Raw genomic sequence first — 21,402 nt, forward strand, 5'->3', positions numbered from 1 at the left:
ATAAGTAAAGGTGGAGTGAAATGGGGCTCCTATTCTTCTGATTTTTCTCCCTGACACATTGGCTAAGAGTTTTCCTATCAAGGAAGCTGACTTCTTTGGACTTGTATTGGACTAATGTGCAAAGGTGAACACGTAATTTATAGTACCTTAAACCAGCAAGTCTAGTTTTTCACCAATTCGATACTATGTATAGTTTCTGTTTCACTTGGCAAGGAATTTTCTAGCCTTGTGGTAACAGTAAGATGTTCAAAAAGGAGAATCAGAAGGGGATTTTAGTTCCAGAATTTGCAAGTTGAATTTAGAAAATATCCACTTCAGTTCAAGCAAGGAAATTTGCATATACACACAAATAAAAGAAATTTTAAAAAAGTTTAGACCTTGATGTTTCATCAATGTAAACATATATGTAATCAATTTTCTTAAAAACCTTCAAATAGTTTTTGGTTTTTTGTTTTTGCTTTAAGCTATTATAGGACTGCAATCTGCTATCTGCATTCTGAAACATGAAAAGCTCTGAAAACCTTTTTGTAACCTGTATGGTGGTAAAAGCTGACCTGACGTGAACTTATTTGGCAGTAAAAACTAGGAAGCTACTAAGCTATTTATAATCTTTACATATCTGACTTCATGTGAGTATGATTCACCGCAAAATTATTGTTTGGGGATGCTGCCATAGTATTCCCAGGGGGTGTTATATAATATGAAGTGTATGCATTATTATCTTTTTCAAATCTGAGAAATTCTTAATTCTGAAACATATATGCCCCCAAGGTTTTGGATAAGGAACTATGGTCCTGTATACACTGCAACAAATATTCTTAATATCCTTGTTTTGTTAGGATGAATTTATATCATGTACAACATATTTCTAAGTCAGGTTTTCTGGGTTTCAATCCTTGTTTTGTTATTTATTAGCTGTAGCTGTTCTTAAATTTTCTCAGTGGTAAAATGGAAATGATAATAATTGGAGGTATTCTGAGGATTAAGTGAGACAACATATGCAAAACACTTAGAACAGTTGGGTAATTAGTAAGCATTTAATACATGTCAGCTATAATTTTAACAGAGTGTACCAATTTATATTTCCAACAACAGTGCACCCGTTTTTCTGTGCTCTTGTCTACATTTGGTATTATCCTTCTTTATAATCTTTTCTTTTTTTTTTTTCTTTTTTTTTTTTTTGCTGTACGCGGGCCTCTCACTGCTGTGGCCTCTCCCGTTGCGGAGCACACGCTCCGGACACACAGGCTCCGCGGCCATGGCTCGCGGGCCCAGCCGCTCCGCAGCATGTGGGATCTTCCGGGATCGGGGCACGAACCCGTGTCCCCTGCATCGGCAGGCGGACTCTCAACCACTGCGCCACCAGGGAAGCCCCTATAATCTTTTCTAATGTGCTACACCCTCCCCCAAAAGATATCCCATTTTTGCTTGCATTTCTTGTGATGTTGAAAATATTTTCATACTTTATTTTGACACTCAACTACTTTTCTTGAGTATCATACTTTTTAAAAGATCTCTGTTGAAGTAATATTAAAATATTTACATTTACCTATATTTTTCGTAGTGTCTGCAAGTTTCTTTCCTCTCCTCCTTTCACTTTTTCTTTTTCCTTTCCTCTCCTCCTTCCTTTCTTCCTTTTTTGCTTTCTTTACTTCTTTTCTTCCTTTTAAGAGTTTAATCCTTCTAGGATTCATTTTGAATATGACTTTTAAAAAATCCTATATTGTTAACCAGTTGCCCCAGTGCCAGTTACTTAATAATCCATCTTTTTCACCACTGATTAAAAACTATTTTTAGGGCCTCCCTGGTGGCGCAGTGGTTGGGAGTCCGCCTGCCGATGCAGGGGACACGGGTTCGTGCCCCGATCCCGGAGGATCCCACATGCCGCGGAGCGGCTGGGCCCGCGAGCCATGGCCGCGGAGCCTGTGTGTCCGGAGCCTGTGCTCCGCAACGGGAGGGGCCACAGCAGTGAGAGGCCCGCGTACAGCAAAAAAAAAAAAAAACAAACAAACAAAAAAAACAAACTATTTTTATTATATGCAAATTCTTTGTCTTCTTCTAGACATCATACATTATTCATTTGATTGACCTATTAATTCCCTTGCTAACACTATACCGTTTAAACTTCTGCTATAGGTCAAATACTACCTATTTTTATTTTTCAAGAATTCCTTAGATATTGATACATTTTTATTCTTCCAGATAAAAATCAGAATTATTTTGCAAAATTTTCAGCAAACCTGGATTGGGATTTTGTTTGAAATTAACTTGGAGAAAACAGACATATTTCAAAGTTGTCTTTCCATTTGTTCAACGACATGAAATATGTTCCCATTTCTTTTTAAAGTTTCATAAACTTTAAAGTTTTTGCTAATAGCTACAGCTAATTAACAAGTTCTGAAATATGCATGCCTTTTTAGTTTATAGCAAATTGAAAACTAAATTAATATGTGAGAACAGTTAACCCTTGAACAACTTGTGGGTTAGGGGCACCGACCCTCCAAGAGGTTGAACATATGCGTATAAATTTAGTCTGCTCCCTGTATCCATGCATTCAACCAACTGGGGGCCAGTGTAGTCCTGTAGTATGTATTTAGTGAAAGAAATGCACATCTAAGTGGACCCTTGCAATTCAAAGCTGTGTTTTTCTTTTTCTTTTTTTTTTATTAGTTTCTGCTTTATAGCAAAGTGAATCAGTCATACATATACATCTGTTCCCACATCCCTTCCCTCTTGCGTCTCCCTCCCTCCCACTCTCCCTATCCCACCCCTCCAGGCGGTCACAAAGCACCGAGCTGATCTCCCTGTGCTATGCAGCTGCTTCCCACTAGCTATCTACCTTACGTTTGGTAGTGTATATATGTCCATGCCTCTCTCGCTTCGTCACAGCTTACCCTTCCCCCTCCCCATATCCTCAAGTCCATTCTCAAGTAGGTCTGTGTCTTTATTCCTGTTTTACCCCTAGGTTCCTCATGACATTTTTTTTCTTAAATTCCATATATATGTGTTAGCATACGGTATTTGTCTTTCTCTTTCTGACTTACTTCACTCTGTATGACAGACTCTAGGTCTATCTACCTCATTACAGATAGCTCGAAAGCTGTGTTTTTCAAGGGTCAACTGTACCTTCATCGGTACGAGGTAGTCGTTATGGACAGAATGAATGACTCAGAATTCACATGTTGGAGCCCTAACTCCCCAGTGTGATGGGACTTGGAGATGGAGCTTTAAGAAGGTAATCAGGGTTAGATGAGGTCATGAAGATGGGGTCCTCGCGGCGGGCTAGTGCTCTTATAAGAGACACCAGAGGGCTAGCACTTGCTCGCTCTCTCCCTGTGCTGACACAAAGAAGAGGCCATATGAGCATCAGTAAGAAGACAACTGTCTGCAACCCAAGGAGAGAGCCCTCACCATAAACTGACCAGCTGGCACCCTGATTTCAAGACTTCCAGCCTCTAGAATGGTGAGAAAATAAATTTCTGTTGTTTAAACCACCTAGTCAATGGTATTTTGTTATGGCAACCCAAGCAGATTACACTAGCAGTGTGTATATTAGTATTCCCCCCGACTCGGGGTTACCCTCAGCTACACAAGTTAATCACAGGCCAAGGAAACAGTACAATCAAATCAGCTAGCGTGGTGACGGAAAGGGCTACTTAGAAAGGGCTACTTCACAATGAGTACTTATTGTACTGAATTGCTTTCCGTGAGGATCAGTTTTTTAAAAATGAAGGTTTCTAAGTCGCCTTATTCCCTCATTCAAAAAGGAGATAATATTTTTATTTCTACAGATGAATTGCATATTTCTAGAAGTGTTGGCTTTCCTATTTTACTGCACAGAAGAACCTCAATGAGAAAACTGTCGGTGGTGTTTAGCGACCACAATATTAATACTTGTGCATATCTGGGAGTAGTAACATAGAGGCACCTTTCTGGTCATTCTCTATAGTTCTGGAACACTTCAGAGTTTGCTAAAGGCATTCACATGCAAATTTTTCTTTCATCTTCAAAATAAATTCAAATGAAGTGTCAGTCTCATTTTATGGATGGAGGAAACTGAGATTCAGAGAAATGAAATGTCTTTTGCAAGGTAGCTTAGAACTAGGGCCAGATTTCATATATTCCAGCAAATGAAATGTTTTCTGAGAACTTAATTGTATGCATATCATGGCCCCTAACCTAGGTCTTTCTCTCATGGGGTCTCCTCTCAGCAGCTAGGGTAGCTGTCTGGCTGCCTTATACCACACTGTCCTCAGCCCAAGTAGCTTTTAGTGCCCCCAAAGATCCAGCCCACCACTGGACTCTGAACCTCTGGGCAGATGTGTGGTGTCGTCTTTCCTAGAGGCAAACCTCTGTCTGCCTGTCTCTACCATGCCCCTGCTGGGCCAGTGATTGAGAGGGCTGCTCTAGACATCTGAGGTGTTTGTGTGGCAAGCTCTCCTTCCACTCTTCCTCTCCTACTTTACACCCCCTTCCAATTATTCTGCTTTGTATACACTAAGAGGGAGGTTTAACATTTGATATTAGGTCCAAATAAGAAGCCAGGCAAGTAACATGAAACCCACAGGCCTTGATTTACTCACTGTCCTACTTTATCCTGAAGCAACCTCTTACTAGTGGAGTGAATCAATGTCCCAAATCCAATACAAGATTTGTTGTTTGATGAAGTAGAAACCGGCAAAAACACTGTTGAAACAGTAGGAATTTATAAGGAAGAATAATGAAAATAATGCCACATTTAATTGAAAAATGAGTGAATTGTAAATCAAGTTCTTCTTTGAAAAGACAAGTGACATTTAGTCTCAACTTTTTATTGACTGTGTATAGAGAAGATAAATCAGGAGTGAGGCAGGCAGGTAGTGACTGTCTTAGGAAAAGTGACTTTTTTTTTTTTTTTTTTTTTTTTGCGGTACGCGGGCCTCTCACTGTTGTGACCTCTCCCATTGCGGAGCACAGGCTCCGGACGCACAGGCTCAGCGGCCATGGCTCAGGGGCCATGGCTCAGGGGCCTAGCCGCTCCGCGGCATGTGGGATCTTCTCGGACCGGGGCACGAACCCGTGTCCCCCTGCATCGGCAGGCAGACTCTCAACCACCGCGCCACCAGGGAAGCCCAGGAAAAGTGACTTTTTAAAACTTTTGTTCTGAGAATGATTTAAATCTATATATCTTGTAAATTACACAGAAGCATACACATCATCAACAACTTAAAAGTTTATCTTTGAATTTAAATCTGCAGGCATCTTTTGCTTATTCTTTTTTTTTTTTTTTTTTTTTTTTTTTTTTTTTTTTTTCTTTTTGCGGTATGTGGGCCTCTCACTGTTGTGGCCTCTCCCGTTGCGGAGCACAGGCTCCGGACGCGCAGGCCCAGCGGCCATGGCTCACGGGCCCAGCCGCTCCGCGGCATATGGGATCCTCCCAGACCGGGGCACGAACCCGTATCCCCTGCATCGGCAGGCGGACTCTCAACCACTTGCGCCACCAGGGAGGCCCTTTTGCTTATTCTTTATAGGAGCCTTGTCTTATTTTATCACCTTTAGATTTATTATGCCCCAGAAGTAAAAAATGGATGATGTCATACAGAGGAAAAAAGAGTAGGTACTTTCAACACTTTGGGAATATTAAAGTTGTTCTAAATTTTTTCGTTAGAACTCCACTGGAACCTCTGTGTTAAAGTGGTACAGAACTACCAAATCAAAAGGTCCTGGTATTTCATTAGCAACAATGTTCTCAGGAGAGATGTTAATGAATACAACTACAGCAAAGATCCAGGCAGGGTATTTTCTGAAATACTTTGACCTCGGGGCCCTAAACTCAAGGGAAAAAACAACAGAATTTTCTTTTATAGAGTATAGAAAAGAAGTATTGTGGTATATAGTTAGAAGAACACAGGACGAGGTGACGGGGAACTACTGAATTTTAGTTTTGGTCCTGAGATTTTAACCAAGTCATCTTTCCAGGTTTTAATTTCCTCATCTGTAAAAATGGAGATAATAATTCTTATGTCATAAAATATCTGGAATGATTAAGTAAAATATTTGATACCAAAATGGTATGAAGTGGAGAAAGAAAGAAAAAATTTATTGAGGGCTCAGTATACACCAAGTACATTAGTTACAGGTGGGGCTCTTAAGAGAGATCAACGTCCATGATTTAGGTCCATGATTCCACCACTTTAAAATTTTAAAACAAATCATTAATTAAAATGCTTTTAAATAATAAGACATAAATAATCCGTATTTCACTCTAAAAGAAACTTTCTTAATATTAATATATTTTTAAGGCTTACTGTTACTAAATCTCAAAAGCAAAGTAAATCAACAGTGGAAAATAAAAATACTTTCTATAAATATTTCCTTCCAAATGTGTCTTGTGTTGGCAGATTAATGATAATTCAGAATAAAAATCATCCATATAATGTTTTATACTTTTTCAAAATACTTTTCAAAGGGAACACTAAATTAGATGTAATAAGTTAAATAAACGTAGTGTTTAAAATTTAACAACAGAAAAGTCTGACACATTGTTATATTTTTTCTGTTGGTTAAAGACCATTTTATGGATGGAATATAAATAACTTCATACAACATTTTAAAACATTCTGAAGACAAAACTTCCCCAAACAGAAAGTTAATCCAAAATGTTACCCACTGGATTTGAAAAAAAAAAAAATCAAAATATGCTGAAAGAACAATCAGTCCTGAAAATAAAATTCAGTAAAACCAAAAAAATTCAACATTACAGATTAAAAGTTTCAGCTCTTAAAATCAGTAAACTATCTAAGAACTACATAAGACATTTTCTTTTTTAGTAACTGCATATGTATATTCATATTTACTTTTTAAGAGTAATCTTATTAAAATATAAATATCATAGGAGTTTAATATATGTTTCAATAATGTATTTTTCTATTTAAACACACACATATACATACAAATATTTGGGAAGAACCCATATCACCTTCTGGTTATAGATGATTAAAAAAAATCTGATAAGGTCATAGTCTTTTATTTGATCTTATATAGAAATAACTTGAAAGTTAGACACATTTTTAAACATATCGGTATATAATTGGGTCAGATTTTATTTTCAGTAATTTTTCATAGTTTTTATTAGGACGATTAGCTAGTTATGAGAAAAATAATTTAAAATTAACATTCGATATTTAAGTCTAGTTAGAATATATATGTTTATAAAACTAAATATCTAACCAGTAGATAGATATTTTGTTTCTTAGATGAGGTAGATAAATTAAAATATCCTAGAACATGATCTGAACTTAAAAAAACCCAGAAAATAGCAATCACCAGTTCAACCTGTATGAATCAAACAGCTGGAGAGTTCTTTTTATTTTTGACATATATGCTGTATGTTTCAAGTACAAGGCCTCTGAAATTCATTTTCTGCTCCCCAAAACCATACTAAATTGAAATTCATATTATTCATTTACTTACTCATTATTTAATCTACCTAGGGAACTTTGCTCTTCAGACTAAAGACATTTGCAATTAAACCAAAGATTACTAGTTTTTCATTTTTTAGGTTTAAGTAGTAGTATTTTCCCTTTACATACCTTAAATAGTAAAATGTATTACAAAAAGCTATTATCTTCAGATGTTGTACAATAAATAATTACTTAGATGATAAAGAGTTAATAAAAATTTCAAGGTCTGCTAAAGAATTATGAAGCTCATCATTCATATCTTGACTTCTAAGAAAACTTTTCAGAGTATCTAAAGCGGTTATTGCCACATTTTTTGATGGTAAAGGGAGTTCGGTTCCCAGAGATCCACCATCATCCTCTTCGTCAGAAGTATAAAATCCAGTTTCATCTGATTTACTTTCTTTGGTCCATACAGCATCACCACTTGGTGCTGCTTCACATGTCTCTAAATCATCGTCCAGGGCAGCATACTCTTCTATGGATAAGCCTTCAGGAAATTCCACTCCTGCCGCCTGGGCATGGACAACCAAATCAAGACCAGTGTCCGTCTCTGCATTTGTCTTGTCACTTTCTCCCTTTTGAGATTTGAATCCTGCCTCTTCATAGCTCTTAACAATAGTCTCTGGGGTGACAGCCCTCCAACAGAGATGCAACGTATCAACTGCATCTAGCAGGGAAAACATAAATTCTTTGCTGCCTTCAACAGAGCTTAAAAATTTCTTAATGAGACAATGTCGATATTTGATTTTAAGGCTTTTAATAACACCTTGTTTCATGGCTATAAGTTTGGAAGATAAGCATGATGGAAAGAATGCTAACTCAATGGATTTTAGGTTTTTTACCTCTGGATGTGCAGGAAACGATTCAACAAAAATCACCACTCTTCTTTGCTGGGCTTGAAATTTCTCATCAAGCTTCCGCATCCATTGTTCAAATACAACTGAGGTCATCCGTGCCATTTTGTTAGCTTCATAATACACAGGCAATGATTTTACGCCTTTGAAACAATGTGGATTTCTGTTCTTTCCAATGATAAGCAAAGGAAGTTTCTCTGAGCCGTCCATGTTTGTCCCAACCACCAGAGTTATTCTGTCTTTGCATAACTTGCCAATTGAGCATGTTTCTCCTTTAAATGCAAATGTATTTGTAGGCAACATTCGATAAAGCAGCCCAGTCTCTTTTACATTAAAAACATTTTTAGGATGATAATCATTTAAATAATAAGGAAGTATGTTTTGGTGCCAGACATCTGAAGGGTCTACTGATACACCTGTAGCTTCTACAGGTTGAGCTCTGAATACTAAACCATACCTGGATTTAAAGCGATCCAGCCAACCATTGCTGCACTTAAAATCATTATGTCCCAGTTTCTGGGCAAAATCATTAGCTTTTAGACGCAACATTGGACCATTAACTGGTACATTCAGACACTGGGCGATTCGATACCACCTCATTAGTGCCTCTTCCAGATCTGTGTAAAAAGCAGTTCTCAGTCTTTTTCTCTTTGGATCAAATCTCAGAGATTCAAAGGCTTCTAGAACCTTGTCTTTATTCTTCATAATAGAAGACAATGAATTTTTCTTTATTCCATATTCAGCTGCAATCTCTGCTTTTTTCTTACCACTTTCTACCGCATTTATGATGTCGATCTTTTCTTCAATGGATAGACTTTTCTTTTTCTTCACAGTTACGGGCAGAGTTGAGGCATCCACAGGAGCCTCTGCCATCTCACCCTGTGCTTATGTAGAGATGTCTTCTCTTTCTGGGTCTGTTTCTTGATGAAAATTTATTTTCCAGTATGATACAAGTTGCTGCTTTGTATTCCACTTCATATATTAAAAGTCGGTAAGTGTCTAATAGGCGTATTCCTCAGAAAATGGATGAGTAAATAATTTCTTCAAAGGATCTGAATAAGAAAAATGTTATCTGCAGCTAGAATATTTTAGAAGAGAAATTTCCTCCCCAGGACCTTGTGTAGCTCAGTTTATAGTTTATTCGGAGTTCCAGAAGTCAAGCTAAAATAGAAATCTCATTATGTCAAACCTGTCCAGTCCTGCTGATGTATTTTTGGAACTTCAATCCTTTAAGATGATCCATTTTATCCATGCGTGCATTCAACCTCCTCTTAATTCTCCACAGAAGGCCTCAGAGGTAAGAAGAAAAGCATCCAGTAATTTCATGCAAAATGTTACCCATTAATTTCCAAGTCTCTTTAGGATGGAGAAGAATATGGTAGAACCCTTCTAGGACCTGACGATATCCTCTATCTCTTGAAATATTAAAAAAACAAAACAAAAAAAACACACAACAATTTTAACAACGATATGTCAACTGAATATCAAAAAATATTTATACTAATTAGTTATGCTTTTAATAATAATGAAAAGAATAGGAACATATTTCTAAAAATACAATAAAGTTTCCAGGAGAAATGCTTACCTCCTAAATGGTGTCTCTGTGAAAAGCTCTCTAGCTCTGCTCTGAGCCTTTGAATTCTCACTTGCCTTTGAATGCTTTGTAATATATACTTCTGAAATAAATCAGACAAATTTAATCTGTTTTGAAAATGTGAGCTTACCAAAATTAAAGAACTAAAAATGATGCTGGATAGATCTTTGGTGGCTATTTTTTCCATGAAGTCACAAACTGCCCCCTCTGACTTCTCTAAAAGAAAAACACAGTCAGACAGTGGTCACAAGGTCCAACTTTTAATAGCACATGGGAGACAGTGTCTCTTTTATAGGAGTCTGGTACAAAATGCTTCACTAAAAATCAAACCAAGGGATTCCATTACAAATTTTAAAAATCAAAATCTTATTCTATCTAAATGCTTAAAAATCTAGTAACTTTTTATCAATTTGACACATGAGCTGGATGCATAAAGGCCAAAAATACTTGATAAAATGCATAGGAATAAACAAATTACTGAGAAGATATAATGCAGAAAAAGACCTAGACGAAGAGTTAGAAGGAGAGTGACCATGGTCTTAACCTCTCAGGACTTCCACTTTTTTATCTGTAAAATAAAGGGCTTACCATAGTGTAAGGAGATGGACTTTGGTGCCAGACACACCCGAACTGACAAGTGACTCTGCCATTTAGTACTGAATGTGATCCTGGGTAGTTTATTTAACCATCTGAAGCCTTGGCACCCTTATTTGTAAAATAAGGGTAACTACAGCAAGTACCTCGTGGGGTAATTGAACATTCAGTGAGATGGTGTAAAGCACTTAGCACAGTATTTTGCACCTTACAGAGTGTTCAATAAATGTTTGATGATATCATCATCACTGTCTTCTCTCTAATGTTCCTTTCATCTGTGTCAATCTATAAAATTCAGAGATTTAATGAAATTGTACTTCAAATAGAAGCGAGAATCCCACCTAAAACATACACTGAAAGCAGAGCTCTTCTTAAGCCAAATAGTACTGTGAGAACAGTCACAGGGCCCCAGGTGGGCTCGCCTCTACCTTCCCAGGTAGCATCTCCCCTACCGGAAACCACAGTCTTTGGGCCTCCTGCAGGCCAAGGAAACAAGCTAATTTGATGAACCCGTGTTACTTCCCTGTGAGAGTGTGGGCACTCCATTCCTCTAATTTTTCTCTGTCCTACGAGGTTTCAAGATGACACATGCATTTTTTTTTTTTTTTTGCACAAAACTTTGTTAAAATTCCTCTGCCTTTGTCATCAAAATCAAAGAAGTAATTTTTATTATAGGAAATACAACCAGTAAAGGAGTTTTCGTTGTTGCTGTTATTGCAAAAAAAAGGTCTTAAAAATAATTATGAGAGCCTAGAGTGTTACTTTCTAAACTGCTTTACTTCCTGTATTCCAAACAACACGGGAGGGAGGTAAAAGTGGATTTCAAAGCTCATACAGTTATAATGTGGTTGAATGCAGTCCAGAATCCAGGCTTTCTAATGTCAAGTCTACATTCTTTTCACTATATTACAGTGTCCTTGAATTACATGGTGTGGCTCCTCTAACAGGGGCACATTCTATGCCCCTAGCACCAAGCCAACTCAGCATTTCCAATGCCTATGCAAACCTACCCCCCACCCCAAAAGGCAATATCAGGCCTCCATAGGAGAATAGCCATTATGAATTCTGTGGACACAAATAGCAACCACATTCCATATCCAACTGTTAGGGTGGGGGGTATTTACCTTAGAAAGGTATTTACCTTTCTAAGTAAATAAGATTTGACCATTCAACTAAAAAAAAAATATCTTACTCATATATGGGACCTCCCTGTATATTTTTCTGCAGTTTCCTATAAATCCACCATTATTTCAAAATAAAAAATTAAAAATATCTTGCTCTCATTAGGAAGATACCAATCTTCAGAAATTTAGGTAGCAAGAACCAATTTCTTAAGAAAAATTAAGGAAAACTACTCTCCAACAGAAAGAGGGAATCTCTTTCTTCTTTCTGTTCTTTCCTTTCTTCCTCTTTTCTTCTTTCCTTCCTTTTTCCCTCTGCCTTATTTCATTTGTCAGAAATAAACCCTATCATCTCAAATAACAAGGATTACAGAAAAGTGACTTGAATTTTCTCCCTTACCCCATCCCAAATAAAGCAATGTAGTATACACAATCAGAGATTACTGATTATCTTGATCACATTGAAAATAGCGATATGTTTATTTAGGAAGATAGTTTTTTTCTGAAGTTAACAGTATATATTTCCTTCTTGAACAGTAGTCAAATCTACAATTTTCCATGGTAAGATGCAATATATATTTATTCCTGAAACAACCACACTTCTAATGACAAACCAGACATGCTAAACTTTTTCCCTAGCGAAGAATAAGCCACCAATACTGCCTAATCAGTGAAGCTGACATTTTCCATTCTCCCACAGTACAATGGCTGGGATATTATTTTGCAGGGATAGATGGCAACAGCTAATATTTCTTAGACTATTCATTCTCTCAATTAATTAATCATTCTCTCAATTAATCATTCTACCCCTTGAAAATATTACAAGAGAAATGCTGTACTACATGTTAGGAACAACCTTCTTTATGTCAACAGTAAAGCTAACTAACGACTAAGAACGGGCAATTCACTAAAAAAGACTTACCAACTGAATTCCAAATAAAGAAAACAATGGTCAGTAATAAGAGAAATGTAAATCTTCCTTCAAAACAGGAGATACCTTTTTGTTTTTGCTTTTATTTCCCAGAACAGCAGTATCTAGTGTTTGCCAGGATGCAGTAACATAGGTTGCTAGGAACCTATGTTAAATAAATTGGTACAAAGCTTATGGAGGGCAAATTAGCAATACAGTACAAAAACCTTAAAAAGGGGGCTTCCCTGGGGGCGCAGTGATTAAGAATCTGCCTGCCAACGCAGGGGACACGGGTTCGAGCCCTGGTCTGGGAAGATCCCACATTCTGCGGAGCAACTAAGCCCGTGTGCCACAACTACTGAGCCTGCGCTCTAGAATTTGTGAGCCACAACTACTGAAGTCTGCGCACCTAGAGCCCGTGCTCCACAACAAGAGAAGCCACCACAATGAGAAGCCCCTACACTGCAACGAAGAGTAGCCCCTGCTCGCCACAACTAGAGAAAGCCCACGCACAGCAACGAAGATCCAATGCAGCCAAAAATAAATAAATTAAAATAAATAAATAAATAAAAAACAACCTGAAAAATGTGCATAAGTTTTATCCAGCAAGTCCGTACCGAGGATTTTATCCCCTCCCCCAAAAATTGTAGATGTAAAAATAATCTAGCTTACAAATATAGTTATTTTCTATTGCTGTGTAACAAATTAACACACATTTAATGGCTTAAAACAACACCCATTTATTATCTTACAGTCTGTAGCCAGAAGTCCAGGTGGGCTTAACTAAGTCCGCTGCTTCGGGTCTTACAGGGCAGAAATCAAGATGTCAGTCAGACTGGGCTCTTATCTAGAGGCTGGAGGAGAAACTGTTTCCAAGTTCATTCAGGTTATTTGCAGAGTTCAGCTTCTGTGGTTGTAGGGCTGAGGTCTCTGGGTTTTTTTGTTGGCTGTGAGCAGAGACTGCTCTCAGCTCTTGGAAGCCTCCCTCAGGTACTTGCCTGTGGCCCTCTTTATTTCAGCAACAGAGAACCTTCCTCATGTCAAATCTCTTTCATGCTTCAAACCTCTCTAATTTCCTCTGCTGCCACCAGCAGGAGAAAACGCTCTGCTTTTAAAAGTTTCATGTAACCTAATTAAACTTAAAAGCTTTTGGACAGCAAAGGAAACCATACACAGAAAGAAAAGACAACTTACTGAATGGGAGGAAATATTTGCAAATGATGTGACCGAGAAGGGGTTAATATCCAAAATATATAAACAGCCCATTAACTCAATATCAAAAAACAAACAACCCAATTAGAAATAGGCAGAAGACCTAATTAGACATTTTTCCAAAGAAAATACGCAGATGGCCAACAGGCACGTGAAAAGATGCTCAACATCACTAATACTCAGGGAAATGCAAATTAAAACCACAATGAGATACCACATCACACCTGTCAGAATGGCTATCATCAAAAATAATAAAAAATGTTGGCGAGAGTGTGGATAAAAGGGAACCTTTGTACACTGTCGGTGGGAATGTAAATTGATGCAACCAATGTGGAAAAAAGTATTGAGGTTCCTCAGAAAACTAGAAACAGAGCTATCATATGACCCAGCAATTCCAGTGCTGGATATATATCTGAAGAAAACAAAAGCATTCATATGAAAAGATACACACACCCCAATGTTGATAGCAGCATTATTTACAATAGCCAGGATATGGAAGCAACCTAAGTGTCCATCAACAGGTGAATGGATAAAGATGTGGTATAAATATACAATGGAATATTACTCAGCCCTAAAAAAGAATGAAATTCTGCCATTTGCAATAATGTGGATGGACCTAGAGGGTATTATGCTTTGTGAAATAAGTCAGACAGAGAAAGACAAATAATCTATGATATCAGTTTTATGTGGAATACAAAAAATAAAACAAAGGAATGTATATAACAAATCAGAAACAGACTCACAGATATAGAGAACAAATTAGTGACTACCACTGAGAAGAGGGAAAGGAGGAGGGGCAAGATAGGGGATTAAGAGATACAAACTACTATTTATAAAATAAATAATCAACAAGGATATATTGTACAGCACAGGGAAATGTAGCTATTATTTTGTAATAACTTTAAATGGAGTATAATCTACAGAAATATTGAATCACTATGTTGTACACATGAAACTAATATAATATTGTAAATCAACTATACTTCAATAAAATAAAATAAAATAAAATATAAGGCTCACGCAGTCAGTTTAGGACCACCCAGATTATCTTCCTTTTGAGTAACTCAAAGTCAACTGATTAGTAACCTAAATTACATCTGCAAAATTCCTTTTGTATGTAATATAATATAATCATAGGAATGATATACTATCATGTTCACAGACGAGGGAATTATACAAGGTGAACATCTTTGGAATCATCTAAGAATTCAACCACACAAGACTGTTCCTCATATTGTTGTTTTATAATCATAGACAAAACTAAAAATAATCCAAATGTGTAACAAAAAGGATTAGATAAATAAATTAAGGAATATCTATATGCTAAAATACTATTGAGTCACTGAAGGAGACTATTTAATGATATGATGGAAATTCCATACTATATTAAGTGGAAAAAGCAAAATACAAAACTGTACGCCAACAAATACAACATACACTGAAAGTTACATGAGGGCAAAGGCTCATGGCTATTCCTACAGTGCTTAGTGCCCAGGAAACAGTAGGTTCTTAAGAACGATCTGTTAAATAAATGAAGAAAAAAATACTCACAGAAAAAAAAGATCCTGACCAAAATGTTGAATGTTAACTCCAGAAAATGGAATTATGAACACGTTTTTGTTCTTTTATTTAAAACAATTTCTACTCTGATGTTCTACTCATTCTACTATTCAAGGGCTTGTTTAAATGTTCCATTAATCAGTACCCTCTAATCAAGGGTTTATTTCCAGAGAATGACACTGTGCAATCAGTAACTGAATATCTCTTCATGAAAAGGAAGCTGTCAATAAACAGTGATAAAATTACTGGGACACTACCAGAATCCCCCTAGAAAAGAAAAATAGCACCTTCTTCTTCCAAGGAAATATTGATAAGCAGAATACAGTATTCAACATCTAAAGCAAAGAGAAAAGGTTGCATGCACATTTAATTCACTCAGAAAGGAAAAATAACAATATCCTTTAACCTGTTGTCTCCTTTCCTTCCCGGTCAATAAATAAAAGATAGGCTGCCACAGTTCCCCACAAGCCAAGTGAATAAATGGTACCTGATTTTTCTAAAGCTAAATAATAGCCAATAGCAGTGCAAAGGTAAATGAGTAGATAAGCCCCATGTCATAAGCATATGTGACAGGCAGCTATTCCCTTTTTGTCTTACTTCTCCAAACACAATGGCAGTTAAAAGAAAAGTAGTAATTTTCTGTTCTTCCTAAGGAGAATGGGCAGGCAGAATTCCCCAAGCTGTAGGGAGAGGGGGAGATAGAGAGAGAGAGAGAGAGAGAGAGAGAGAGAGACGAAAAAAAGTCTCCATCTAAGCAAGGTTAGGTTTAAAACAGTCTTTGAGTTAGTATGAAAAATTTTCCCCAAACCCAAGAATAACGACTACTACTTCCTTTTTCCCAAAGAAAGTGCATAGACTTTCACTGTTTTCCATCTACTACTAAGTTCCATTCTGTTCCTATATAATAAGAGCAGTAATTATCCTAGATTAGAATCCTTTTCTTATAATTGAGAAGACTAACAGGATGGCTTTGAACAGGAAAATCCACAGTAAACTGTAGAACTTAAGTTAAATGAATCGGCATATATATTCACCCATTTAAGGTAAGGGCCCTTTAACCACAGATTTATGTTTTGAGATTTCATTACGGTTTTTGTCAGAGAAGGTGTCCTGGAGATTTCAGACAATAAATAGTTATTTACTTTTGAAATACTTGTGGTGTCACGGGTATCTACTCTTCACAGATATGGGAAAGATGATCTGTACAGGGATGTACAGTTCACTACGCTGAAACTCCCTACAAATTTGGAGAAGCAGAGTTCTGCCATCGGGCACTTAGTCATTAAAAATGTCTTGTCAACTAATGTGACAAGGCAGGTGAGAATTATGGTCTAAAGAGGGGTAGGTCCCACGGAGTGCACTGTTGCCTTTGGCATTCTTGCAAGTGAAATGGTGGTGAAAATGAGCACCCAAGGCTGTCAAAGTAAAAGCGGAGTCCGGAACCATGAAGGGAGATGCGCTCGGCTGGATCACCGGTATGTACTGTATGTAACTGAGCTTCAGGTTTGTCTAGCGCCACTGCAGAGCCATACGGTGCTGGGGACAGGGAGAATATCCGAAGTACAGACTGGGGCCTCCACTTAGGAAACTACAAAGGGATCTGAGAGAAGGACTGTTCGTCGGCTTCTGTAGACAGGGCAGTGATCTACTTAAGTAACGGGGCGAGCAAAGAAAGCAGAAATCAGTCCTCTGGATAAACAGGAGCAGGAAAGAACAGTATCATGGATACACTGCGAGCGAGCAGAGCAGAAGGTGATCACAAAGACAGAGCAAATCATAAGAACTCAGGGATGCCGCGCGAGGGGGTCTGGTCTTCCTGAAGCGGGTGGGCGTGAGTGACGTGGCCAGAGGGTGGCTTCCCAGGCACTGGGGAAGGAGAGTGAGGCGCCCGCATCCCGTCTGCTCCCTAAACCCCGCATTCCCTCCACCCTCCTACCTCCCACGGGGCTGGAATAACCTTCTACGTGCTCTCTGGCAGCTGAGAAAGAAGCTTGGCTCTCCTGTGATTGCGAGGCGGTGAGCTACGTCCACCTCCACCCTCCCGCCACCGGCTCACCGTCTGTTGGGGGGACGCCTAATACGTGAGGCTGGGGTGTGTGGGTGAGAAAAGGATGCCGAGGGCTCCTGGACCTCCGACCACTCAAGACCAGGCCGGCGCGCCCTTCGGCAAGCTCCCAGCTCTGGCAGGTGCATCTGGACCCGTGCTCACACCCCCCCCCCACAGTGATCTAGCCGCAGCCAAAAAATTACCCGGGCAAAGGCGCCGGCTGAGTCCCGGATGTGGTTGCTAGGGGCCGCAGCGGGAGGGGCGGGGCCCGCCTCCTGGAGCGGGGCGGAGGGGGCCTCGGGGGAAGCGCGCTGGCACCATCGAGACGTGGCTGGGCCGGCCAGACTGAGGGAGAGAGAGGCCGTCCAGGGCTACGGACAACGCTACTTCCGGTCCCCTCACTTCCGGCTCCACTGCTCGCGGTGTTGGAGCTGTAGGCCTGGTGGAGGTGCCGCCGGTCCGAGTGTCCTCGGCGGTTGGTCAGTGTGAGGCTGTGACAGCTCTGTTGTTCCCCGCCCCCGAGGAGCCGAGGTGCGTGGGAGAAGGGGAGGAAGGAAAAGGCCCGGGTCGTGTTTCCGCTCACTTCTTGCCAGGGCTGAGGCGACTCCGGAGAGCAGAGGCAGGGATAATCCTCGACGTGAGAGCTGCCGGCTTCCCTGCAGACAGGTGAGGGCGGAGCTGGCCGGCTGGGAAAGAGGCGGGGGAATGCTTCTCGGAGATGGTTGGCGGGGCTGGACACGTTGCCTCTGGGGCTCGCAGTTCCGGACTTCCACGGGGCACTTAGGTCCTTAGTCTGTGTGTGCCGTCTCTCTCTGCCCAGGCATTCGGCGTTGGGTTTCTGCTCCTTCGTTCCTCCTGTCCCCCTGAGTGTGCCCCCGAAACAGCCGGGTGAAGAGGTAGGACTGGCCCTCCCAGGGCGGCACCCTCCCGGTTTTGCTTGTATTTAGTGGGGAAAGGGGTTGCAGGATCCAGGAATTTCTCGACTGAGTCTCGGAGCGGGCCACCTTCAGGTTTGGTGTCCAGCCTTTATCGCTCTCCTCCTTTCCCTGCATCCCCTCTTTCTCCTCTCCCGCAGTGAGAGGAAGGGAGCTAGCGATAGTCCCTGCGAGAGGTTCCTCGGGCAGTGGTGCAGGGAGGAGCCTTGCCTGTGACATGTCCCAAGCCTGACTGCTTGCGAGGACGTCCAAGGAATGCTGGAGTTTGGGAAGGAAGTTGTGCCGTCGTCTCGTCCGTTCCTCTTTGCCAAGTTACTACTGTTTACGTGTCTAGGAAAAAGGAAAGAGGTTTTTGTTTTGTTTTAAGAACAGTTTCTAGACGCTTTTCCCTTTTACTTTATTATTACTTCCTTTGTTTTATTCTCATCTCCCTCTTGAGCCCTTTGATCTCAAAAGGTTTGTAGTTAACACTTCCTGCAGATCCTTTAGCCACCCCGTTTGAGGATTGCTGGCCCCCTCCCTTCCTTTTTTCTCCTAGATTAAAGCATATAATTTCTCTCAGTCGGTTCTTAAGGAAAAAATGATTTGCAGGACTTTGGTTAAACTTGTGCTTTCACCTGCAAGCGTGGCAGGTGTGTGTTCACATTTGCCATTTAATTAACTTCACTGGCGTGGGAATGTGCACCAAAATTGGGTACCTTAAATCGTTCCTTGTTAACGCTGCAGGCATTGGCCATTTTATTGCTGCTGTCTGAGAGTGAATGCAAGAGACTACATGTCAGTACTGTTTTAATTCCACTTTTCTTTTGTTAGTCCTGTGTTTTTTTGTTTTCCCTACTCAACATGACCAACACCCTCTCCCAGCCACCACGTCTAGCACTCATTAGCTGAGAAAACAAAATATTTCTAATCTTGTTTTATTTTCTGGATTAAAATCTCGGTCTCAGTTACTTTCATTCCGTTTCAAATTGATAAATTAGTTTGCCTTAATCCTGGGTCATGCCTTTGGGGACTGTGGTCTAGTGGTCAGTGACTTTCAGGGGACTTTCTCATCCCCACCCCTGAAACTAAGTGCACAGTTTTGTTTTCAGTGCATTTTCTCCTTTCTGGGGAGAATGTCCATTCTTCTTATCAAATTCTCAAAGGAGATATATAACCTCCAGGTAGATTAAAAGCCACTCCTTAGACAGTGTCTTGAAGTTAATGAAAACTTTTTTTGTGGAGCTACTACTTTTTCAAACTGTACATAGCTAGTTTGGGCACCAAGGAGAGTAGAATGCAGAGATTCCAGCTTTATAGTGATGAAATCTCTAGCTACTTCAAAACTTCAGTGTTTCTAAATTTCTTCCTAGACCTAGAGAAGGAAGTAAGACTGCCTGTTTATTTAGTTCCTGATTTGTGGTTTTGAGGTTTCTTTTTATGGATAAGTATTTGTGGCCAATGTTGTGGCGATCCAGTGGATTTATAAATTGATACATTTATTATTATTTAATACATATTTAGTATCACCAACCTACTGGGTACAGTTCAGACTAAAAGTTTAAATGTCTAGTGTACTTTGTTTTCATTTTTTTGTTTTTCACTTGAGGCATCTACTTTGGGCTTCGGCTTTGTTCAGAAGGGCAAATGATGTTTCAGTGGTGTGGTCTGTAAGCCTTTGGCATGTTGCTGCTTACCTCGACATCTCCTTTCCCTCCATATTACCTCCATATTAGGAATTTAATGATCGTTCTCTTTTGTGACTAAGATAGTATCCTTCCAAACTTAATGTAAGTTTAGAGTGCATATTTGAACTTACTGATTTGATGGTAAAGTGTTTGTTGATCAAGGGTTGACGTGCTAAAATGTTTGACACCTGTTTCATAGAACGTTAGAACTTGAAGAGACCTATACAGCTCATCATAGTCCATATGGAGTAACCAGTGTTTTCTGCGCCCAAAATAATTTTCCCTCTGTCTAGCATCCTCACTTTGGGGGGCAGAAAACATAAGTTTATAAAGAGTCAATTATGCTAAATTAGTTTCTTTCTAAGGTAATGACAAAGTCAGAAGATTGATTATATCTGATACATAACAACAGTTAACATTTGTTTACTTACTGTGTGCCAGGCATGATGCTAAGTGCTTTATATGATTATCTCATCTAATCCTCACAGCAACCTTATAAAGTGGCTAAATGTTTCATTTTTGTAGATGAAGAAGTGGAAACTAAATGATTAACTGAAGCTAAAGTAATCTGCTCAGAATTACACTGGTCAAGCCAGGATTGAACCTAGGTTATCTGAATCCAGACTGTGAGCTCTTAACTACTACTCTAGGCTGCTTCTACCATATTTTCTTTACATCTTTTATTGGCATGTGTTGGGGTATCTCACCTTATTTTCTATCAGACATTAAGTAAAGAAGGTCTTTTCCTTTATTAACCTTCAGTAGCTGAACACCTGGTTGAATATCATACCAAAAAGTATGACAAAAAGAAATGAATTCGGAGGAGGCCTATGGAGTGTTATTTGATAGTTTTCCCACAGGGCGGATATGTGTATGTGTTTGTCGGGTGTGTGTGTGTGTGTGTGTGTGTGTGTGTGTGTTTGTATGTATGTATGATGACATATGAGGAGTGGAAAATGTGAAAATAAAGGTTTTAAGTAATAGACTTGGCATTGTAAGAGTCTGGAGCTATAAATACATTCCAGAATGATAACTTTGGGATGGGGTAAGGAATAAATTCAGGATGGAGGAAGGAGTAAATTTAATAGGGAATTTAAGATAATATGGCTGTGGATGAAGAACTAACAATACATGTGCAGATTGGAAACGGTAGTCCCACAAAATATGGATGATGATGACGTAGGGACCATAACAGCCTAAAAGTCAGACATACACCAGCATTAGTTCTAGGAAGTATGAAAAAGACTATCAAACAAAGGAACCTGAAAATAATCTTGTTCTCTTTAGTCTCTAGTTTAGCTTTAGGCAGTCATGGAAGCCAGTGATTAGCTCTTACGGATTCTCAGCTCTTTTCTACAAGACAGAAGTCTACATTTTCTTCTTCTCTTTGTTTCTTTTCTCTTTCATCTTCCCTCCATCCCTATTTCCCTCTCTTCCATTACTTCTAAACTTTTGTCTTAAGATGG

At 39.3% G+C, this 21,402-nt stretch overlaps 2 protein-coding genes across 8 annotated transcripts in view; one reads left to right on the forward strand and one right to left on the reverse strand.

Annotated features, from left to right (window-relative positions):
• Nucleotides 1–7,193: 7,193 nt before the first annotated feature.
• Nucleotides 7,194–17,621, reverse strand: TIGD4 (tigger transposable element derived 4). Its single transcript, XM_060116435.1, has 3 exons — nt 17,344–17,621; nt 9,882–9,972; nt 7,194–9,709 (listed from the first exon to the last, which is right to left on the reverse strand). Exon 3 carries the CDS (start codon nt 9,167–9,169, stop codon nt 7,631–7,633), a length of 1,539 nt encoding a protein of 512 aa, XP_059972418.1. The 5' UTR covers nt 9,170–9,709; nt 9,882–9,972; nt 17,344–17,621; the 3' UTR covers nt 7,194–7,630.
• Nucleotides 17,622–17,728: 107 nt separating this feature from the next.
• ARFIP1 (ADP ribosylation factor interacting protein 1) overlaps nt 17,729–21,402 on the forward strand; it is a 127,573-nt gene continuing 123,899 nt past the window's right edge. For 3 of the 7 annotated variants that reach the window (XM_060116444.1, XM_060116491.1, XM_060116466.1), the window contains exon 1: nt 17,729–18,000. The gene's annotated coding sequence lies outside the window, so the exon portion shown is untranslated. Of the gene's footprint in view, nt 18,001–18,087; nt 18,231–21,402 lie in introns of those variants that run through there. The other 4 variants (XM_060116458.1, XM_060116484.1, XM_060116452.1 and 1 more) reach the window with 2 other exon arrangements.

Source organism: Mesoplodon densirostris, chromosome 1 (genome assembly GCF_025265405.1).
Source record: "Mesoplodon densirostris isolate mMesDen1 chromosome 1, mMesDen1 primary haplotype, whole genome shotgun sequence".
In the NCBI taxonomy this organism is placed as follows: domain Eukaryota; kingdom Metazoa; phylum Chordata; class Mammalia; order Artiodactyla; family Ziphiidae; genus Mesoplodon; species Mesoplodon densirostris.

Excerpts from the sequence above, each read along its gene's own strand:
- TIGD4 (XM_060116435.1), bottom strand. The coding sequence starts at position 9,169 with ATGGCAGAGGCTCCTGTGGATGCCTCAACTCTGCCCGTAACTGTGAAG.